The sequence below is a fragment of the Hemiscyllium ocellatum genome, chromosome 35 (assembly GCF_020745735.1).
Source record: "Hemiscyllium ocellatum isolate sHemOce1 chromosome 35, sHemOce1.pat.X.cur, whole genome shotgun sequence".
In the NCBI taxonomy this organism is placed as follows: Eukaryota; Metazoa; Chordata; class Chondrichthyes; order Orectolobiformes; family Hemiscylliidae; genus Hemiscyllium; species Hemiscyllium ocellatum.
In genome coordinates, this window is record NC_083435.1 from 4633845 (window position 1) to 4653947 (window position 20103).

The following is a 20103-nucleotide window of genomic DNA, read 5'->3' on the forward strand; positions in this document are numbered from 1 at the left end:
TCCCGGAGATGTTCCCTAAAGCGTTCTGCTCGGAGGTGCCCAGTCTCCCCAATGTCGAGAAGACTACATTGGGAGCAACGGATACAATAAATGATATTGGTGGATGTGCAGGTAAAACTTTGATGTGGAAGGCTCCTTTAGAGCCTTGGATGGAGGTGTGGGCACAGGTTTTACAGTTCCTATGGTGACAGGGGAAGGTGCCAGGATGGGAGGGTGGGTTGTAGGGGGACGTGGACCTGACCAGGTAGTCACAGAGGGAACGGTCTCTGCGGAAGGCAGAAAGGGGTGGGGAGGGAAAAATAACCCGGGTGATGGGGTATATTTGGAGGTGGCGGAAATGTCGGTGGATGAATTGGTTTATGCAAAGGTTTGTAGGGTGGAAGGTGAGCACCAGGGACGTTCTGTCCTTGTTACGGTTGGAGAGGTGGGGTCTGAGGGTGGAGGTGCGGGATGTGGACGAGATGCGTTGGAGGGCATCTTTAACCATGTGGGAAGGGAAATTGCGGTCTCTAAAGAAGAGGCCATCTGGTGTGTTCTGTGGTGGAACTGGTCCTCCTGGGAGCAGATACGGCAGAGGCGGAGGAATTGGGAATACGGGATGGCATTTTTGCAGGAGGTAGGATGGGAAGAGGTGTAATCCAGGTAGCTGTGGGAGTTGGTGGATTTGTAAAAAATGTCAGTGTCAAGTCGGTCGTCATTAATGGAGATGGAGAGGTCCAGGAAGGGGAGAGAGGTGTCAGAGATGGTCCTGATAAATTTAAGGTCAGGGTGGAATGTGTTGGTGAAGTTGATGAATCGCTCAACCTCCTCGCGGGAGCATGAGGTGAAGACGTTTACTTTCAGAGAATTTGCAAACTGATCGATGATCCTTGGAGTATTTTTAAAGACACGGTCGAGAGACAGTACTGCGGCCCAATGCCATTCAGTGACAATCACATCCACCAGATGGCAGTGTCACACAATCAAATCCTGGGGAAATGCTAAAAATTTGAAATAAAATCAGAAAATGCTGCAAATCTTCAGCAAGTCTGGCAACAGCTGTGGAGAGAGAGTTGGAGTTAAATACTTTGAATGCTGGAATTCCTGTGACAGAGTGGATTTTGTTCTCCCCTCCCTAATAATACAAGGAGTTCAATAAAGCATGCTGTGAAAGTGCAGCTTTATCACCATTCAGTGTGTAGATATCCCCCTCAGGATTTCATGAGCCCAGTGCAGAGGGAGAAATGGAAACACAGAGAAATCCCAGCTCCAGACTGGGAAACAGATGAAGAGATGGAGGGGGTACTGTGGAGGTTTGACTGAAGGAGGGAATAAATGAAGGAAGGAGAGACAAATAATTTAATGTACTTTTTCATTTTCAGCATCTGACATTTATATTTGGATGTGATTTATTTACACTTTAGTTGTAATTTTAGGAAGTACAATCTTGAAATTCAACAACACATTTTGTAACATCCTGTTGTCAATGGGGGTTTCTGATCCCAATCCCTGACCTCTGACCCTAACCCCAGTGTCAGGTTTACTCAGGGAGTCCTGAGGCCCTGTCCCTTTAAAAGCAGATTCTCAGAAACTGATTTTCATCCCATGTCTCAAAGAAAGGATAAAGTTTCTCAGTGAATCTATTGCCAGTGTAGGTGTGGAGAAGGGACATGGCGTCCGCGTTGTAAAATGAAACTGTCCCAGATTCATAACTGAGATATATTCCCACCTTCCTGGGGATCTGACCAACACAGAGAGGGGATCGAAGAGGAGAGTTTATATAAAACCGATCCCCAACCCATTCCATGGTCCAGAATCCATTCTCTGGGATCAGACTGATACCTCTCTTCCTCTCCACAGACTCTGAGGCTACTCCCAGACTCCAGCCCTGATTCCCCTCCACCTCCACCTCCCAGTAATGTCCCCCCGATGTGAATCCCTCTGATCCCAGGGCACAGGCCCGGTGTTTAAACCTCTTTCCGGTGTCAGGGAGATACATCCGGGTCCAGGTCCATCTCAAACACTTCAGATCCTCAGACACCTCGAGCTCAGGATGTGCTGTTTCCACATCCAGGATCACAGAGACTGGGAGAAAAAAAAAGTGATTTAGAGGCAAGAGAGTTTGTGTGTGTGTTTGTGTGTGTGTGTGTTTGGGGTAATGTGTGTGTTGGCGCAAAGGTGAATGTGTGTGTGGAGTGGGGGGAATGCAGTGTATGTTTAGGGGTGAGTGTGGGGTGGGGGGATTGCGGTGTATGTTTAGGGGTGAATGTGTGAGTGTGGGGTGGGGGGAATGTGGTGTATGTTTAGGGGTGAATGTGAGTGTGGGGTGGGGGGAATGCGGTGCATGTTTAGGGGTGAATGTGTGAGTGTGGGGTGGGGGGAATGCGGTGTATGTTTAGGGGTGAATGTGTGTGTGGGGTGCATGTTTAGGGGTGAGTGTGTGAGCATGGGGTGGGGGGAATGCGGTGCATGTTTAGGGGTGAATGTGTGAGTGTGTGGTTCGTGGATGATATGTGTGTCTGTGGGGTAGATGTGTGGGGGACTGGAAATGTGTGTGTATGAGGTGGGGGGAATGTGTGTATGGAAGGGTGTCTGTGTGAGTGAGGTGTGTTTTTGCATAGGTGTGTGTGAGGGGGTGCGGATGTATGTGTGTGGACAGGAGATGTGTGTTTGTATGCAAGTGGAAGGAGGTGGATGCGTGGTAAGTGAGTGTGTGTGTGTGTGTGTGTGTGTGTGTGTGTGTGTATATTTATGCCTGTCTCTGTGTGTGTCTGTGTGGATGTGAGTGTGGGTGAGGTGTGTATGGGTGTGTGGGTCAGCATCATTTGGTGAAGTGCAGTTTGAGGCTGCAAATAAATGGAGATATTGAGAGCTGCAAATGTAAAAAATTAGAAAATAACTTATTCAAATTCACATCTCCAAACATTTCTAACTTCACTGCTTTTATGTTATTCCAGCCCTTCTACCCCCATCTACCCCCTCAGTACCTTATAGCCCTCAGGGCTCAACAGTGAGTTTAACAATTTCAGAGTGTGAATACCTTTCTCCATGTTTGTTCTCCACCCCCACATCCCTAGGTCCTGTTCTGTTTTGGTTGTTGTGATGATACCATGGCTATAAGAGGCGTATTTTGTCCTGTTTTATTTCTACGAAGAAAGTTTAAGACATAGGTTCTGAGCAGGCTGCTGAAATCAATAAAGTAAACAACTTGTGAGGCCTTGAATCTTTTTCTTATCGTTAGAACAATAGAAGCAGCCTGAATGGGTGGAGTTAAACTGCCGCAGAACCAAGATTTTCAGTTTTAGCTTTCAGCAGTTCCTGGGATATTGAAGCCGGATGTGGAAGCTCTTATTTCTCTCTCTGTTACAGCGAAAATGCTGGGGTTACCTTCCTGCTGCTAGACAATCTGTCTTCCTGAATTTGCCTTTACTTAGGGTGTGTTTATAAGATGTAACTGTATTGGAACAGTTAATTGGTAGTAGTTAATAGTGGAACAATTAAGTAGTCATGGTTAATAGTGGAACAGTTAATTAGTCATGGTTAATATATATTTGATTTTGTTAACCATTACAGAGTTACAGTAAAGACAATTGTTCTCTTTCGTTTCTTTTTGCCTGCATTTTAATTATAATGTCTGAATAGAGTGTGTTTTGTTCCAAGCCTGGTAGGTTGACCAATCGAATTGCATCCCAGACACAATGCCTTATCTTTACCTTTAAAATAAGGAAACATGTGGGTCTTCTTAATATATTTGGAGGGGGTTTGGTCTGCTCCATAACAGGCCATATCAAGATTAATGAAGTTGATGTGCTGAAAATTTTGGAAAACATTAAGTTGGATAAGTCTCTAGGAAGCGAGAAAGGAGGTTGCTGAGCTGCTGGTGAAGATATTTGCCTCCTGACTCTCCATGGGAGTCGTACCGGAGGATTGGAAGGAGGCGAATGTTGTTCCACTTTTCAAGAACGGTAATAGGGAAATCCCTGGCAACTACAGACCAGTCAGTCTTACGTCTGTGGTCAGTAAAGTTTTGGAAAGAATTCTGAGGAATGGGATTGATGACTATTTGGTCAAGTATCGTGTGATTAAAGGCAGTCAGTGTGGCTTTGTGAGGGGCAGGTCATGCCTCACAAATCCTATTGAGTTCTTTGAGGAGGCTGAACAGGCTGGGGCTGTTTTCCCTGGAGCGTTGGAGGCTGAGGGCTGACCTTATAGAGATTTATAAAATTATGAGGGTCATGGATAGAATAAATAGACAAAGTCTTTTCCCTGGGGTCAGGGAGCCCAGAAGTAGAGGGCATAGGTTGACTGTGAGAGGGGAAAGACACAAAAGAGACCTAAGGGGCAACTTTTTCACACAGAGGGTGGTAGGTGTATGGAATGAGCTGCCAGAGAAGTGTTGGAGGCTGGTACAATTGCAACATTTAAGAAGCATTTGAATATGAATAGGAAGGATTTGGAGGGATATGGGCCGGGTGCTGGCAGGTGGGATTAGATTGGGTTGGGATATCTGTTTGTCATGGACGTGTTGGACCGAAGGGTCAGTTTCCATGCTGTACATCTCTATGACTAGGTGATAAGTCAGGTCAACGAAGGTTGAGCAGTGGATGTAGTGTATTTGGACTTCAGCAAGGCATTTGATAAAGTTCCCCATGGTAGGCTCATTCATAAAGTCAGGAAGTATGGGATACAGGGAGATTTGGCTATCTGGATTCAGAATTGGCTGGCTGACAGAAGGCAGAGAGTGGTTGTAGATGTATTCTGCCTGAAAGACAGTGTTGAATGGGGTCCTGTAGGGCTCTGTTCTTAGGCCTCTGCTCTTTGTAGTTTTTATAAATGACTTGGATGAGGAAGTGGAGGGGTGGGTTAGTAAATTTGCAGATGACACAAAGGTTGGGGGTGTCGTCGATAGTACAGAGGGCTACTGCAGGCTGCAGCACGACACAGACAGGGTATAGAGCTGGGCTGAGAAATGGCAGATGGAGTTCAACCTGGATAAATGCAAATTGATGCATTTTGGAAGGTCGAACTTGAATGCTGAATATAGGATTAAAGACAGGATTCTTGCAGTGTGGGGGAACGGAGGGATCTGGGTGTGCAAGTGCATAGATCCCTCAAAGTTCCCACCCAAGTGAATAGGGTTGTTAAGAAAGCATATGGTGTTTTGGCTTTCATTAACAGGGTGATCGAGTTTAAGAGCCACAAGGTTTTGCTGCAGCTCTACAAGTCCTTAGTGAGACCACACTCGGAATATTGTGTCCAGTTCTGGTCGCCCTACTATAGGAAAGATACAGGGGCTTTGGAGATGTTGCAAAGAAGGTTTACCAGGATGCTGCCTGGACTGGAGGGCTTGCCTTATGAAGAAAGGCTGAATAAGCTCAGACCTTTCTCTCTAGAGAGAAGGAGGAAGAGAGGAGAACTGATCGAGGTATACAAGATAGTGAGAGGAATAGATAGAGTCAATAGCCAGAGACTTTCCTCTAGGGCAGGATTGACAGGTACGATGGTTCATAGTTTTAAGATACGAGGAGAAAGGGAGAGAGGAGACGCCAGAGGTAGGTTATTTACACAGAGAGTTGTGAATGTATGGAGTGTGTTGCCAGCGATGGTGGTGGAAGCAGAGTCATTGGGGATATTTAAGCGACTGCTGGACAGGCACATGGAGAGCAGGGAGTTGAGGGGTGCATAGGTTAAGTTATTATATTTTACATTAGGATTAAACCTCAGCACAACATCGTGGCCCAAGGGCCTGTTCCGTGCTGTACTTTTCTAAGTTCTATGTTCTATAACAGTTGTTCCCAGCAAAGCCAATCCACTTTCAATGGTTCACATTTCCCTTTAGCATCCATTCAGCATTTATCTCCCTCTCAGCTTAGCTTCAGGAATCCCGTTGTCTGTTTCTCCTTTCTCTCTCTCTCTCTCTCTCTCTCTCTCTCTCTCTCTCTCTCTGTACCATTTCCATCAATTTGACTCACTTGTTCCCCTTTCCATGAGCCACAACCTATCCCCACCGTCAGAGAAAATACCACCCTTTCCCAGCTGCTGTCAGTTCTGAGCAAGGGACACTGGACCCAAGATAGGAACTCGGCTCAGTCTCTCCACCACTTTCTGTTTTTGATTCCTGAGAGAGTGGGGCTGAGGAAATTATAATTCAGAATCAGGAAATAGCCTCTTGTAGCTATAAAGTGCCTATGGCTGGTGAGTTCAGTTTCTGGTCAATGGTAACCTCCAGGATGGTGATAGTTGCTGTAACTGGACACACAATGTTTCAGTATCTGAGCAGTTGTAAATGGTGCTTGAATATTGTGCAAATATCAGTGAGTATCCCGATCATGTTCTCATGGGGGAGAGGGGCCAGCAAGAGGTCATTGTCCACACTGGAACCAACGACATAGGAAGGGAAAATGTTGAGATTCTGAAGGGAGATTACAGAGAGTTAGGCAGGAATTTCAAAAGGAGGTCCTTGAGAGTAGTAATATCTGGATTACTCCCAGTGCTACGAGCTAGTGAGGGCAGGAATAGGAGGATAGAGCAGATGAATGCATGGCTGAGGAGCTGGTGTATGGGAGAAGGATTCACATTTTTGGATCATTGGAATCTCTTTTGGGGTAGAAGTGACCTGTACAAGAAGGACAGATTGCACCTAAATTGGAAGGGGACTAATATACTGGGAGATTTGCTCGAGCTGCTCGGGAGGATTTAAACTAGTTAAATGGGGGGTGGGCCCCAGGGAGATAGTGAGCTAAGAGATCAATCTGAGACGGGTACAATTGAGAACAGAAGTGAGTCAAACAGTCAGGGCAAGCAGGGACAAGGTAGGACTAATAAATTAAACTGCATTTATTTCAATGCAAGGGGCCTAACAGGGAAGGCAGATGAACTCAGGGCATGGTTAGGAACATGGGACTGGGATATCATAGCAATTACACAAACTTGGCTCAGGGATGGGCAGGACTGGCAGCTTAATGTTCCAGGATACAATGCTACAGGAAGAACAGAAAGGGGGGCAAGAGAGGAGGGGGAGTGGCATTTTTGATATGGGATAGCATTACAGCTGTGCTGAGGGAGGATACTCCCGGAAATACATCCAGGGAAGTTATTTGGGTGGAACTGAGATATAAGAAAAGGATGATCACCTTATTGGGATTGTATTTTAGATCCCCCTAATAGTCAGAGGGAAATTGAGAAACAAACTTGTAAGGAGATCTCAGGTATCTGTAAGAATAAAATAGTGGTTATGGAAGGGGATTTTAACTTTCCAAACATCAACTGGGACAGCCAGAGTGTTAAAGGTTTAAATGGAGAGGAGTTTGTTAAGTGTGCAGAAGACAATTTTCTGATTCAGTGTGTGGATGTACCTACTAGAGAAGGTGCAAAACTTGACCTACTCTTGGGAAATAAGGCAGGGCAGGTGACTGAGGTGTCAGTGGGGGAGCACTTTGGGGCCAGCGACCGTAATTCTATTAGATTTAAAATAGAGATGGAAAAGGATAGACTAGATCGAAAAGGTGAAGTTCTAAATTGGAGAAAGGCCAATTTTGATGGTATTAGGCAAGAACTTTTGAAAGCTGACTGGGGGCAGATGTTCGCAGGTAAAGGGACGGCTGAAAAATGGGAAGCCTTCAGAAATGGGATAACGAGAATCCAAAGAAAGTATATTCCTGTCAGGGTGAAAGGAAAGGCTGGTAGGTATAGGGAATGCTGGATGACTAAAGAAATTGAGGGTTTGGTTAAGAAAAAGAAGGAAGCGTATGTAAGGTATAGACAGGATAGATCGAGTGAATCCTTAGAAGAGTATAAAGGCAGTAGGAATATACTTATGAGGGAAATCAGGAGGACAAAAATAGGACATGAGATAGCTTTGGCAAATAGAATTAAGGAGAATCCAAAGGGTTTTTTACAAATACATTAAGGACAAAAGGGTAACTAGGGAGAGATTAGGGCCCCTCAAAGATCAGCAAGGCAGCCTTTGTGTGGAGCCGCAGAAAATGGGGGAAGATACTAAACGAGTATTTTGCATCAGTATTTACTGTGGAAAAGGATATGGAAGGTATAGACTGTAGGGAAATAGATGGTGACATCTTGCAAAATGTCCAGATTACAGAGGAGGAAGTGCTGGGTGTCTTGGAATGCATAAAGGTGGATAAATCCCCGGACTTCATCTGATGTACCCGAGAACTCTGTGGGAAGCTAGAGAAGTGATTGCTGGGCCTCTTGCTGAGATGTTTGTATCATCGATAGTTACAGGTGAGGTGCCGGAAGACTGGAGGCTGGCTAATGTGGTGCCACTGTTTAAGAAGGGTGATAAGGACCAGCCAGGGAACTATAGACCGGTGAGCCTGACATCAGTGGTGGGCAAGTTGTTGGAGGGAATCCTGAGGGATAGGATATACATGTATTTGGAAAGGCAACAACTGATTCGGGATAGTCAATATGGCTTTGTGCATGGAAAATCATGTCTCACAAATTTGATTGAGCTTTTTGAGGAAGTACCAATTAGGATTGATGAGGGCAGAGCAGTAGATGTGATCTATATGGACTTCAGTAAGGCGTTCGACAGGGTTCCCAATTGGAGACTGATTAGCAAGGTTAGATCTCACAGAATACAGAGAGAACTAACTATTTGGATACAGAACTGGCTCAAAGGTAGAAGACAGAGGGTGGTGGTGGAGGGTTTTCAGACTAGAGGCCTGTGACCAGTGGAGTGCCACGAGGATTGGTGCTGGGTCCTCTACTTTTTGTCATTTACATAAATGATTTGGATGTGAGCATAAGAGGTACAGTTAGTAAGTTTGCAGATGACACCAAAATTGGAGGTGTAGTGGACAGCAAAGAGAGATACCTCAGATTACAACAGGATCTTGACCAGATGGTCTGAAAAGTGGCACTTGGAATTTAATTCAGATAAATGCGAAGTGCTGCATTTTGGGAAAGCAAATCTTAGCAGGACTTATACACTTAATGGTAAGGTCCTGGGGAGTGTTGCTGAACATAGAGACCTTGGAGTGCAGGTTCATAGCTCCTTGAAAGTGGAGTCACAGGTAGATAGGAGAGTGAAGAAGGTGTTTGGTATGTTTTCCTTTATTGGTCAGGGTATTGAGTACAGGGGTTGGGAGGTCATGTTGTGGCTGTACAGGACATTGGTTAGGCCTCTGTTGGAATATTGTGTGCAATTCTGGTCTCCTTCCTGTCGGAAAGATGTTGTGAAACCTGAAAGGGTTCAGAAAAGATTTACAAGGATGTTGCCAGGGTTGGAGGATTTGAGCTATAGGGAGAGGCTGAACAGGCTGGGGCTGTTTTCCCTGGAACGTCGGAGGCTGAGGGGTGACCTTATAGAGGTTTACAAAATTATGAGGGGCATGGATAGGGTCAATAGACAAAGTCTTTTCCCTGGGATCGGGGAGTCCAGATCTAGAGGGTATAGGTTTAGGGTGAGAGGGGAAAGATATAAAAGAGACCCACAGGGCTACTTTTTCACACAGAGGGTGTGTGGAATGAGCTGCCAGAGGAAGTGATGGAGGCTGGTACAATTGCAATGTTTAAGAGGCATTTGGATGGGTATATGAATAGGAAGGGTTTCGAGGGATATGGACAAGGTGCTGGCAGGTGGGACTAGATTGGGTTGGGATATCTGGTTGGATTGGACGGGTCGGACCGAAGGGTCTGTTTCTGTGCTGTACATCTCTATGACTCTATGACCCCCTTCCGACTAAAGGTACTACTCTGACAAGCTCCTACAGAAATGTCCTGGAGCTGAGATCATTGAGCTTAAACAATCACCACCACGTTCCTTTGTGCTCAGTTTGACTCTAACCAGTAGAAAGTTTCCCCTGATTCATATTGACTCCAGTTTAGCGAGGGCTCCTTTATGCTACACCAAGGTAAATGCTGTGTCAATGTCAGGGACAGTCAGAGCCACTGTGAACCAGCTTTCTTCATAGCTAAGTGCTTCATTATACCATCTTTGATATTTACACATACACCAATTCAAATTATAAAATATAAATCAGGACAAAGAAACGTATCTGACCTTTACCTGGTTTAATTGTATTCCACACAGCAAATGGGAAAAGGTTCTTGAATTTTTCAGTGGACAGTATCCCATCAGTAATTGACAGCTTGTGAGCTATGCCATTCATCCTGTAAATATTACACATTGATTGATTATAAATTCACCATAAACACCATAATCTGAGTAAATCCATCAACTTGCACTGAGTTTCAGTAAAGTGCATGTCCTACCTTCTCTTCCAAGATACTTCCTCCTGAAATAAACAAAACACCAATCTGAGTTGACAGAGACTGACTGTCTACATCCAGAAAGCAGCAATTACACCCACATTGTTACAGGCTGCTGAGAATTGCCAGTTCTGATTGTTGCAGACATGGAATAGAAAGAGGAGGTGACACAAAGGACCTCAAAGACCTGGAGCAGGTATAAAAAAAAACTTCTCAACTCCTGCAAAGGATTGAAGGAAACATGAATATATTTTACTGGAGAAAAGGTCTGACTAAGATGTTTAAACTAAGAAAGGGGACGAACTGATGGATTCAATGAAGATGTTTCCACTTTAAGTCACAGAGTCATATAGCGCAGAAACAGACCCTTCATTCCAACCAGTCCACACTGACCATTATCCCAAACTAAACTAATCCCACCTGCCTGCTCCAGGCCCTTATCCCTCCAAACCTTTCTTAATCATAAGACATAGGAGTGGAGGTAAGGCCATTCAGCCCATCGAGTTCCATTCAGGAACCTAAACACACGTCTTTGAAACATTGTCAGTGGACCCACATCTGCTCCTTCCTCAGGAAGTTCATTCCACATCCTTTGTGTAAAACGTTTGCCTCTCATGTCTTTTTGAAAATTCTCTCCTCTCACCTTAAATATGCAGCCACCAGATTTCAAATTCCCCCATTCTAGGGAAAAGACAACTTCCATTAACTCTATCAATGCCTTTCACTCATTTATAAACCTCTATCTAGGTGCCTGTCAATCTCCAGGGTCCTGTGGAAAATGTCCCAGCCTATCCAACCTTCCTTTCTCACTCAAACCTTCCAAACTCAGCAACATCCAAGTTGCTCTCCCCTGAACCCTCTCCAGCTTCATAATATCTTTCCAAACACTTGCTGACCAGAACTGGACACAGTATTCCAGAAGAGGCCTCATCAATATCCTTCTTAGGAATTTGAAAATATGAACCAGTGAACATCATCCAGTTACAGATAATAAAAAATGGGGAGTTGAGGAAAAAGGTATTTATCAAGGAAGTGCTGAGAATGTGCAATCCACTGTCACACAGTGTGACTGAGATAAATATACTGAACAGGAAAGTAGAGAATCCCATGATGGAGAAGGGAGCAGAGGGAGATAGTGACAGGGGGAATGAAGGAGGATGGGTCTCTGCATCATGTTGGGTTAGTTCAGTCACACTTTCACTGAACTGAACTGAAATATAATCCCTCATCTTCAGAAATATCACTCTGCCCTTTTGTTCCAACTGTTTTTCTAACTTGGAGAGTTACTGCTGAAGAGAATTTAAATTCTCTTCAATTTCACGAAGGTTTTGCTCCATTGTTTTGAGAATGTTTTCCTCTTGTTCCCGGATATCTCGGAGTAAACTCTGCTCTCTCTCAGTCAGCATCTGGTGCATTTTGACAAACTCGGATTTGATGTTGGTCTGCACACGGCTGGATCCTTCCTATCAGGAGAAATGTTAACACAATCTGTTTCTGCAAAAGGACAACAAATGACCCAATCAAATGCTGGAGCTGAGCTCAGGGAGATTTTACCCGAATTTGGGAAATCTGTTTCTGCTGCTGCTGCATTTCTAGAGCAGCCCATTTCTTCCCTGTCAGAAAATCCAAGGAAGATTTCACCTGATCCTGGGATTGGGAGAGAAAGCCAGAAAGTGAAAGCCATGAAAATGTGATGAAATAATCAGTGGGTGAAATCTCCTTTTACCTTGTAGATTCCAACAGCGTCTTTAATCGGCAGGAAGTTGTGAGATTTGTGTTCCGGGGAATCTCTACAAATCACACACATCAATTTCTTGTCAGTTTCACAAAACAGCTTCAGTTCTTCCTGATGTTCCTCACAGTGATGTTTACTTTCCTTCTCTTCTGGATTCAGACTTAATCTTCGAGCTTTCTCGGCCAGATTCGCTAAGGCCCGGTTTCCTCTGAGGTTTCTGTCCGGAATCTCCTGTCTACATTCCGGGCAGGAGTTTCTCTCTCTATCTCCCCAACTCCGGGTGATACAGGAGCGGCAGAAGTTGTGTTCACAATCCAGTATAACCGGATCAGTGAAGAAATCCAGACAAATGGGACAGATTACCTCCTCGGTCCAGCCCTCTCCCTGCAGTCTGGAATCCATATTCACACACACAGCACTTCCTGATTCAAATTACTTTCAGTTCCAATGTTCAGCTGAGTCCGTCCCTCAGGGCGGTCATTGCAAATACTTGAGAAATTCTCTCTATCTCGCCCACTCTGAGAGGTGGAGACAGCCCCCAGAGCAGAACCAGGAATAAACAGCGTTAGAGCAGTGACAGGGAATCCCTGAAGCCGGGAGGTGAGAGGGAAGGTCGGTTGGGAGTGGGGGAGGTGGCTGGAGAGAGGATGGGAAGGGGGGTGCGGATTTTGTCCTGGGAGTGACTGGCAGCCTGCTGCTCTCCTTCATATCCTTCAGTCCCAAAGCAGTCCCAGGTACGGATGGCCAAGTTGTGTCTGACTTTATGGGAAACACAAGCTGAAACATATTGCCCAGCGTCTCCTCACCTCTCCCTTACAATCCACCAGGATCCTCTCAATCCTCACTTTGGGGGTCACTGCACAGAACTGAAGAGCCTCATCCCTGGTCCCATTCTGGGCAATCTCCCCTTGCACCATCCCTTCAGCCTTGACATCCTTCCGAAAGGGTGGGCCCAGAATTGGCTGCAGCTTGGGCGGGAGACCAGTGGGAATCCTGTTGATGCCGTTTCCACCATTTCTCTGGGCTCACTGCTGCTTCCCACTGAATACAGCGGGCAGTGAATGTGCTGGGTATAGGTATAAAGACTGGTAAAACCATGTGGTGACACTACTAGAGACATGCCTCAGGAAAGGGCAGGCCTGAGTGCTAAATAATCCCATCCAGACCGGCACGGAGACACAGTGGTTAGCACTGCTGCCTCACAGCGCCAGAGACCCGGGTTCAATTCCCACCTCGGGCGGCTGTCTGTGTGGGTTTGCTCCGGGTTCCTCCCACAGTCCTAGGTGAATTGGCCATGCTGAAATGCCCGTAGTGTTAGGTGAAGGGGTAAATGGCGGGGAATGGGTCTGGGTGGGTTGCTCTTCAGAGGGTCGGTGTGGACTTGTTTCCACACTGTCAGTAATCTAATCTGATGGGTCAGGTCTGCTCTGGGATTGGTGATCCATCCTGCAAACCCATGCTACACCAGGCAGGATGATCTCTGAGAGCCTGCACTCCTCAGGGATACAATCACCTACATCCGGGACAGGGGGGTGGATGCCTGCCTCATCAGCCTGGACCAGGGAAAGGCCTTTGGCTGGATATCACACACCTACATATGGGACCTGCTCTCTATAACGGGCTTTGGGGAGGGGATCTGCAATTGGATCTGACTGCACTACACCAACATCATTATCCCGCAGTCTCAATGGGTGGGAATCAGAAAGCATCCCGATCAGATCCGGAGTCAGGTAGGGCTGCTCCCTCTCTCTTGCCTTGTTTGTGTGTTGGATAGAGCCCTTTGCTGAGTCCATCAGGAAGGATGTGACCCTGAGGAGTGGGGGGGGGGGTGCGGTGTGACTATTCCAGGCAGCGGGTGCCTGCAGATCAGAGCCTCCCTGCACATGGATGAGGTCACCATTTTCTGCTGAGATCCACTGTCAGGGCACAGACTCATGAGCCTCTGTGACCCATCAAACTGACCTCAGGAGCCAAGGGAAATCAAGGCAAGAGCGAGGCCATGTTCTTAGGGAACTGGGCTGACTGATCCTTTATCCCCTTCTCCGTCAGGACAGATTACCTGAAGGTGCTGGGAATATGGTTCAGAGGGGCCGAGGTGTGTGCAAATCCTTGGGTGGTGCGTATTGCCAAAGTGAGGCAGAAACTGGGCTTTTGGGAGCTCTGCTCCCTTTGCATTGTGGGTAAAACCCTGTTTTCAGGTGTGAGGTACTCCTTCTGTTGTTGTACGTGGCACAGATCTGACCCGTTCCAAAACCTGCACTTTGCAGTTACCTGACCCAACATCCACTTCATCTGGACTGTGTCCACAGGGACACCGTGTACAAAACGCTGAAGAAGGTGGGGGGGGGGGAAGGGTGGATGTACCCAACACCACCCTCACCCTGATAGCCCCCTTTGTGTGCAGCTCCATCAAGCTGTGTGTCACCCCTCGGTACGCAAGCAGCAAGTGTCACCATGTACTGAGGTTCTACCTGTCCCCGGTGTTGGGAAGGATGGGCCTGGCCTCACTGCTCCAAGTAGTTGGACTGTTCCCCATCACTGTCCTTCATGGGGACATTTACAAAGAGAAACACCTTCCACCACAATCCATCAGGAAGTGGTCAGCACGTAGCATCCCCGAGATCCCGAGGGAAAATGAGAGGCTGGATCCTGTCACGTGGTTTCCTGAGTAGACTGTCAAAGTCATTTGTCAGAATGCCTCATCACCAGCACCTTCCAACAAGCACCAAGACATTGCTCAGCTGGTGGTGAGGTGAGATGGTGAGACTCTTCATGTACACCCGGTCGGTCTGTGCTACCACATGCTGCCCTCAAAGTGGCTGCAGGGGGTAGAGACTGTCACACATCTCCTTCTGGAATGTTCCTTTGTAAAGGAAGGCTGGAGGAAGATGCAGTGTTTTTGTTGAGATTCAGCCTGAGCAGCTCTGTGACATGAGACTCTGTGTACATGAAGGATCTCACAGGTAGTGCCCTTCTCACCACCAGCTGGGTGATGTCTTGGTGCTTGTTGGAAAGTTCTGGTGATGAGGCATTCTGCCAAATGGTTTTCACAGTCTGCTCAGGGAACCACACGACAGGATCTCATTACATGCTGACCACCTCCTGATGGGCTGTGGTGAAATGTGTTTCTCTTTGTAAATGTCTCTATGAAGGACAATGATATGGAACGGTCCAACTACTTGGACTATTCCACGGCAGTGAGGCCATGCCTATCCTTTTCGAAACTAGGCACAGTTAGAACCTCAGTATATAGTGACACTTGGTGTTTGCGTACTGAGAGTCTATACACAGCTTGATTGAGCCACACACAAAGGTGGCTATCAGGATGAGGGTAGTGTTGGTACATCCTTCCTCCACTTATCCTCGAGTTTTATATAGAACATAGAACAATACAGCGCAGTACAGGCCCTTCGGCCCTCGATGTTGCACCAATCCCAGCCCGCCTGACCTACACTAGCCCACTATTCTCCATATGCCTATCCAATGCCTGTTTAAATGCCCATAAAGAGGGAGAGTCCACCACTGTTACTGGCAGGGCATTCCATGAACTCACGACTCACTGAGTAAAGAATCTACCCCTAACATCTGTCCTATACCTACCACCCCTTAATTTAAAGCTATGCCCCCTCGAAATATCTGACTCCATATGTGGAAAAAGTTTCTCACGGTCAACCCTATCTAAACCCCTAATCATCTTGTACACCTCCATCAAGTCACCCCTAAACCTTCTTTTCTCCAATGAAAACAGCCCCAAGTGCCTTAGCCTTTCCTAATACGATCTTCCTACCATACCAAGCAACATCCTGGTAAACCTCCTCTTCACCCGTTCCAGTGCCTCCACATCCTTCCTATAGTATGGCGACCAAAACTACACACAATACTCCAGATGTGGCTGCACCAGAGTCTATATAACTGCAACATGACCTCAGGACTCTGGAACTCAATTCCTCTACCAATAAAAGCCAGTACGCCATATGCCTTCTTCACAGCACTATTTACCTGGGTGGTAACTTTCAGAGATCTGTGTACATGGACACCAAGATCCCTCTGCTCATCCACACTACCAAGTATCCGACCATTAGCCCAGTATTCCATCTTCTTGTTACAAGAATATCTGGTGCCCCTGCAGACAACAGTCCATCGTAGACTTCCAGGTGAAGTGGAAAATAGCTCATGTGACTGCAATGGTGCAGGTTCGGGGAATGGGTCAGACCTACACTATATACAATATCAGAGAGACTGCTTCACACCTGATGACCAGGTTTGTACCTGCAATGGAGAGGGAACAGTGATCCCAAAAGACTAGTTTCTGCCTTGTGTTCCTCACAAGATTTAGTGCACACCCAACTCATCCAAACCATATTCCAAGCAGTTTCAGGTAATCTGTCCTGATGGAGAAGGGAATAAAGGATCATTCGGCCCAGTTCCCTAAGATCATGGCATCACTCTTGCCTCGATTTCCCTTGGTTCCCGAGGACAGTTTGAACTGCTCACATGCTCATCAGTCTGTGCACTGACAGTGGATCCCAGCAGAAAACAGTGATGTCTTCAGACAGGGAGGCTCTGACTTGCAGACATCTGCTACCTGGAATAGTCGCCTCTCTCAGCCCTTTACCAGGCTTCTGCCTAGATGAGAGGCTGTGAGCTATTGGAAAGGCTGGACAGACTAGGGCTGTTTTCTCAGGAGCGGCAGAGTCCAAGGAGAGACATGATAGCAGCTTATAAAACTATGAGAGGCATAGATAGGGTTGACAGAAAGAATATAGGTTCCAGAGTAGAAATGTCTAATAGTAGAGGGTATGCATTTAAGATAAGAGGGGAAAGTTCAAAGGAGATGTGAGGGGCAGGTTCTTCTTAAACACAGAAAGTGATAAGTACCTGGAATGCACTGCCATAAGTAGTGGTGGAGGGAGATACCATTGGGGCCTTTAAAAGGGGCTTTCAGATAAACACATGAATAAATGGAAGCATTTTGACCATGGAGGCCAGGGAGAAGGGATTACTTTAACGTGGGATAATGGCCAGTATAATATCGTGGGCCGAAGGGCCTGTTCTTGCGCAGTGCTGTTCTATGTTATTTAATGTGACATTAATAAAACTCACAGTGCTATTGTGAAAATGTGTCATAAATGCATTGGGGTGGAAAAAAAAATCATTCATAGCACTCATTTAAAATTATATACGTCAGAAAGAAACATGCAGGAATCAATAACTAAATGTTTTCAATAGTTTATTTTAAAATCAGAGCATATGTAAACAAAAATAAATACTTTTCTGTACATTAAGAACTATTTCACATCAAACAAATACAACAAGATGGCAAACACATTCATCTTCTTTCACATGATTCAGAAAATTATTTCAACAAAAGTAATAAAAATTACAAAATGTCAACAGGCTCCAAGATCAGTGACATCATCACTGTTACAGCTGGCAGTAATTTCTGCAGCAACCCTCTCCTCTCCCTGTCACTGAAAGAGAGAGATCCTGGTGCTGACCCAGTCCCAGTCTAAAGTTCAGGCCTGGATTGCGGAGGCTCTGACTTTCCAGTCCTTTAGTCCACCTCCTCCACTATTGGTCCTGTGGAAGTGGCACGTCCAGCCTGGGCTCTGCAAGAACCCCCTGCTGCTGCCGCTGCTGCTCCTCCTTGGTACAGGTTGGCAATGATGGGACGGCACAGCTTTTCCAGTTCTTTCAGCTGGTACTCAAACTCCTCCTTGTCTGCCATCTGGTTGTTCTCCAGCCACAGGATTGCCTGGTTACATTGCTCAAGAATTTTCTTCCTGTCTCCCTCACTGATCTTAGTTTTCACATTCTCATCCTCCACTGTGCTCTTCATGTTGAAGGCGTAGGACTCCAGACTGTTCTTGGCTCCGATCCTTTCCCGCTGGGCTTCATCCTCATTCTTGTACTTTTCTGCCTCCTGCACCATCCTCTCAATCTCCTCCTTACTCAGCCTGCCCTTGTCATTGCTGATGGTGATCTTGTTCGATTTGCCAGTGCTCTTATCAATGGCAGAGACATTCAAGATGCCATTGGCATCGATATCAAAGGTGACCTCAATCTGTGGCACACCGCGAGGGGCAGGAGCAATGCCACTCAACTCAAATTTACCCAGGAGATTGTTGTCCTTGGTCATGGCTCGCTCCCCTTCATACACCTGAATAAGGACACCAGGCTGGTTATCAGAGTAGGTGCTGAAGATCTGGGTCTGCTTGGTGGGAATGGTGGTGTTGCGCTTGATGAGTGCAGTCATGACACCCCCTGCTGTCTCGAGACCCAGAGACAGGGCAGCGACATCCAGGAGAAGTAGGTCCTGAACATTCTCTGACTTGTCCCCCATCAGAATAGCTGCTTGAACAGCTGCCCCATAGGCCACAGCCTCATCAGGATTGATGCTCTTGTTCAACTCCTTGCCACTGAAGAAATCTTGCTGCAGTTTCTGGATCTTGGGGATGCGGGTGGAGCCCCCAACCAAGACAATGTCATGGATCTGTGACTTGTCCAACTTGGCATCTCTCAGAGCTTTCTCCACTGGTTCCAGAGTGCCTCTGAACAGGTCAGCATTCAGCTCCTCAAACCGAGCCCTGGTGATGGAGGTGTAGAAGTCAATGCCTTCGAACAGACAGTCAATCTCAATACTGGCTTGTGTGCTGGAAGACAGGGTTCTCTTGGCTCTTTCACAGGCTGTCCTCAGCCTCCTGACTGCCCTCTTGTTCTGACTGATGTCCTTCTTGTATTTCCGCTTGAACTCCTCAATGAAGTGATTGACCATGCGGTTATCAAAGTCCTCTCCTCCCAAGTGGGTGTCACCAGCCGTTGATTTCACTTCAAAGATACCATCGTCGATGGAGAGAATAGACACATCGAAGGTGCCACCCCCCAGGTCAAAGATGAGAACGTTGTGTTCTCCTCTGCCCTTCTTGTCCAGGCCGTAGGCAATGGCAGCTGCCGTTGGCTCATTGATGACACGGAGGACATTGAGGCCAGCGATCACACCAGCATCTTTGGTTGCCTGGCGCTGGGAGTCATTGAAGTAAGCAGGCACCGTGATAACAGCATTGGTGACAGGGTGTCCCAGGTAGGCCTCTGCTGTCTCCTTCATCTTGGTCAGCACCATGGAAGAGATTTCCTCAGGGTAAAAGGCTTTATTCTCTCCCTTGTACTCAACCTTGACCTTGGGCTTCCCTCCATCATTCACCACCTGGAAGGGCCAGTGCTTCATGTCAGTCTGGACAACTGGGTCATCGAACCTCCTCCCGATGAGCCTCTTGGCATCAAAGACGGTATTCTGGGGGTTCAGAGCCACCTGGTTCTTGGCAGCATCTCCGATGAGCCTCTCAGTGTCATTGAAGGCCACGTAGCTGGGGGTGGTGCGGTTACCCTGGTCATTGGCGATGATCTCCACCTTGCCATGTTGGAAGACCCCAACACAGGAGTAGGTGGTGCCCAGGTCAATGCCAATGGCTGTTCCTTGAGCTGCAGGCATGTTGATCAAAGTCTGTGGTCGAACTGAGTCTTCTCCTCTTCTGTGGAGAGCTCCCTTCTGTCTGTCTCAGTGACCGAGCTGTCACTCAGTATCCAATCAATGCCAACCACTCTGATTGTGACGCTCGCTGGGAGCTGCGGCCCTTTAAATAGAATACGTGGGCGTTCCCGGGGAGGCTGGGCTGGGTGATTGGCGGCGGCGCGGGCCAATGGGGGAGCGCGGCGGTGAGGTCACGGCGGAACGTTGTGGAAGGTTCTGAGGCGGCGGCCAATGAGAGGCGCGGACGGTTCCGCGAGACGCCGAGAGCCCGGGAGTGTTCTGGAAGGAGCGAGCCCGGGGAAGAAGGTTCTGGAAAGAGGCGGAAATTTCCAGCGGGATCTCTCCCCCCCCGCCCGGCGGCAGCGGGAAAGGATGGGGCTGTGTGTGTGTGTGTGTGTGTGGAGTGGGATCTGCAGGGAGCCCGGGGCTGGGTCCCTGGGGAAGGGGAGCGGGTATGTGCTGTCAGGGAGTGTCCAGGAATTGGAGTAAATCTCATGGACAGTGCAGCAGGAAAACCCTGGGGGAAAGGGGAAAAAACACACACTTAGGCTGCTTGTAAATGTCCTTCGGGTGGATGTAAACCCATAATTTGTTTGGTGAGGGAAGCAGAGTGTTGACCCAACAA

The 20103-nt window shown here is 47.1% G+C and overlaps 2 protein-coding genes across 3 annotated transcripts; both read right to left on the reverse strand.

The window, feature by feature from the left end:
* Positions 1-1337: 1337 nt before the first annotated feature.
* On the reverse strand, positions 1338-12535 carry LOC132832693 (nuclear factor 7, brain-like). 2 transcript variants are annotated; one of them, XM_060850786.1, is made up of 4 exons: positions 11942-12535; positions 10219-10241; positions 10007-10116; positions 1338-2064 (listed from the first exon to the last, which is right to left on the reverse strand). In XM_060850786.1, the coding sequence occupies exons 1-4, from the start codon at positions 12350-12352 to the stop codon at positions 1550-1552; spliced, it is 1059 nt and encodes a 352-aa protein (XP_060706769.1). In that variant the 5' UTR covers positions 12353-12535; the 3' UTR covers positions 1338-1549. The 2 variants fall into 2 exon arrangements, with proteins under 2 accessions (XP_060706769.1, XP_060706770.1); XM_060850787.1 differs by having other exon boundaries at positions 10013-10116; positions 11942-12533.
* Positions 12536-17297: 4762 nt separating this feature from the next.
* On the reverse strand, positions 17298-19535 carry LOC132832889 (heat shock 70 kDa protein-like). Its single transcript, XM_060851092.1, has one exon. The coding sequence runs from the start codon at positions 19437-19439 to the stop codon at positions 17505-17507; it is 1935 nt and encodes a 644-aa protein (XP_060707075.1). The 5' UTR covers positions 19440-19535; the 3' UTR covers positions 17298-17504.
* Positions 19536-20103: the final 568 nt, after the last annotated feature.

Bases quoted from the DNA above. Each gene is read 5' to 3' on its own strand.
- LOC132832889 (XM_060851092.1), bottom strand. From the start codon at position 19,439: ATGCCTGCAGCTCAAGGAACAGCCATTGGCATTGACCTGGGCACCACC.
- LOC132832693 (XM_060850786.1), bottom strand. From the start codon at position 12,352: ATGGATTCCAGACTGCAGGGAGAGGGCTGGACCGAGGAGGTAATCTGT. The intron at 10,117-10,218 runs GTAGGACATGCA...TAATATTTACAG, and splicing joins GAAGTATCTTGGAAGAGAAG to GATGAATGGCATAGCTCACA. The intron at 2,065-10,006 runs GTCAGATACGTT...TTTTTCTCCCAG, and splicing joins TACAATTAAACCAGGTAAAG to TCTCTGTGATCCTGGATGTG.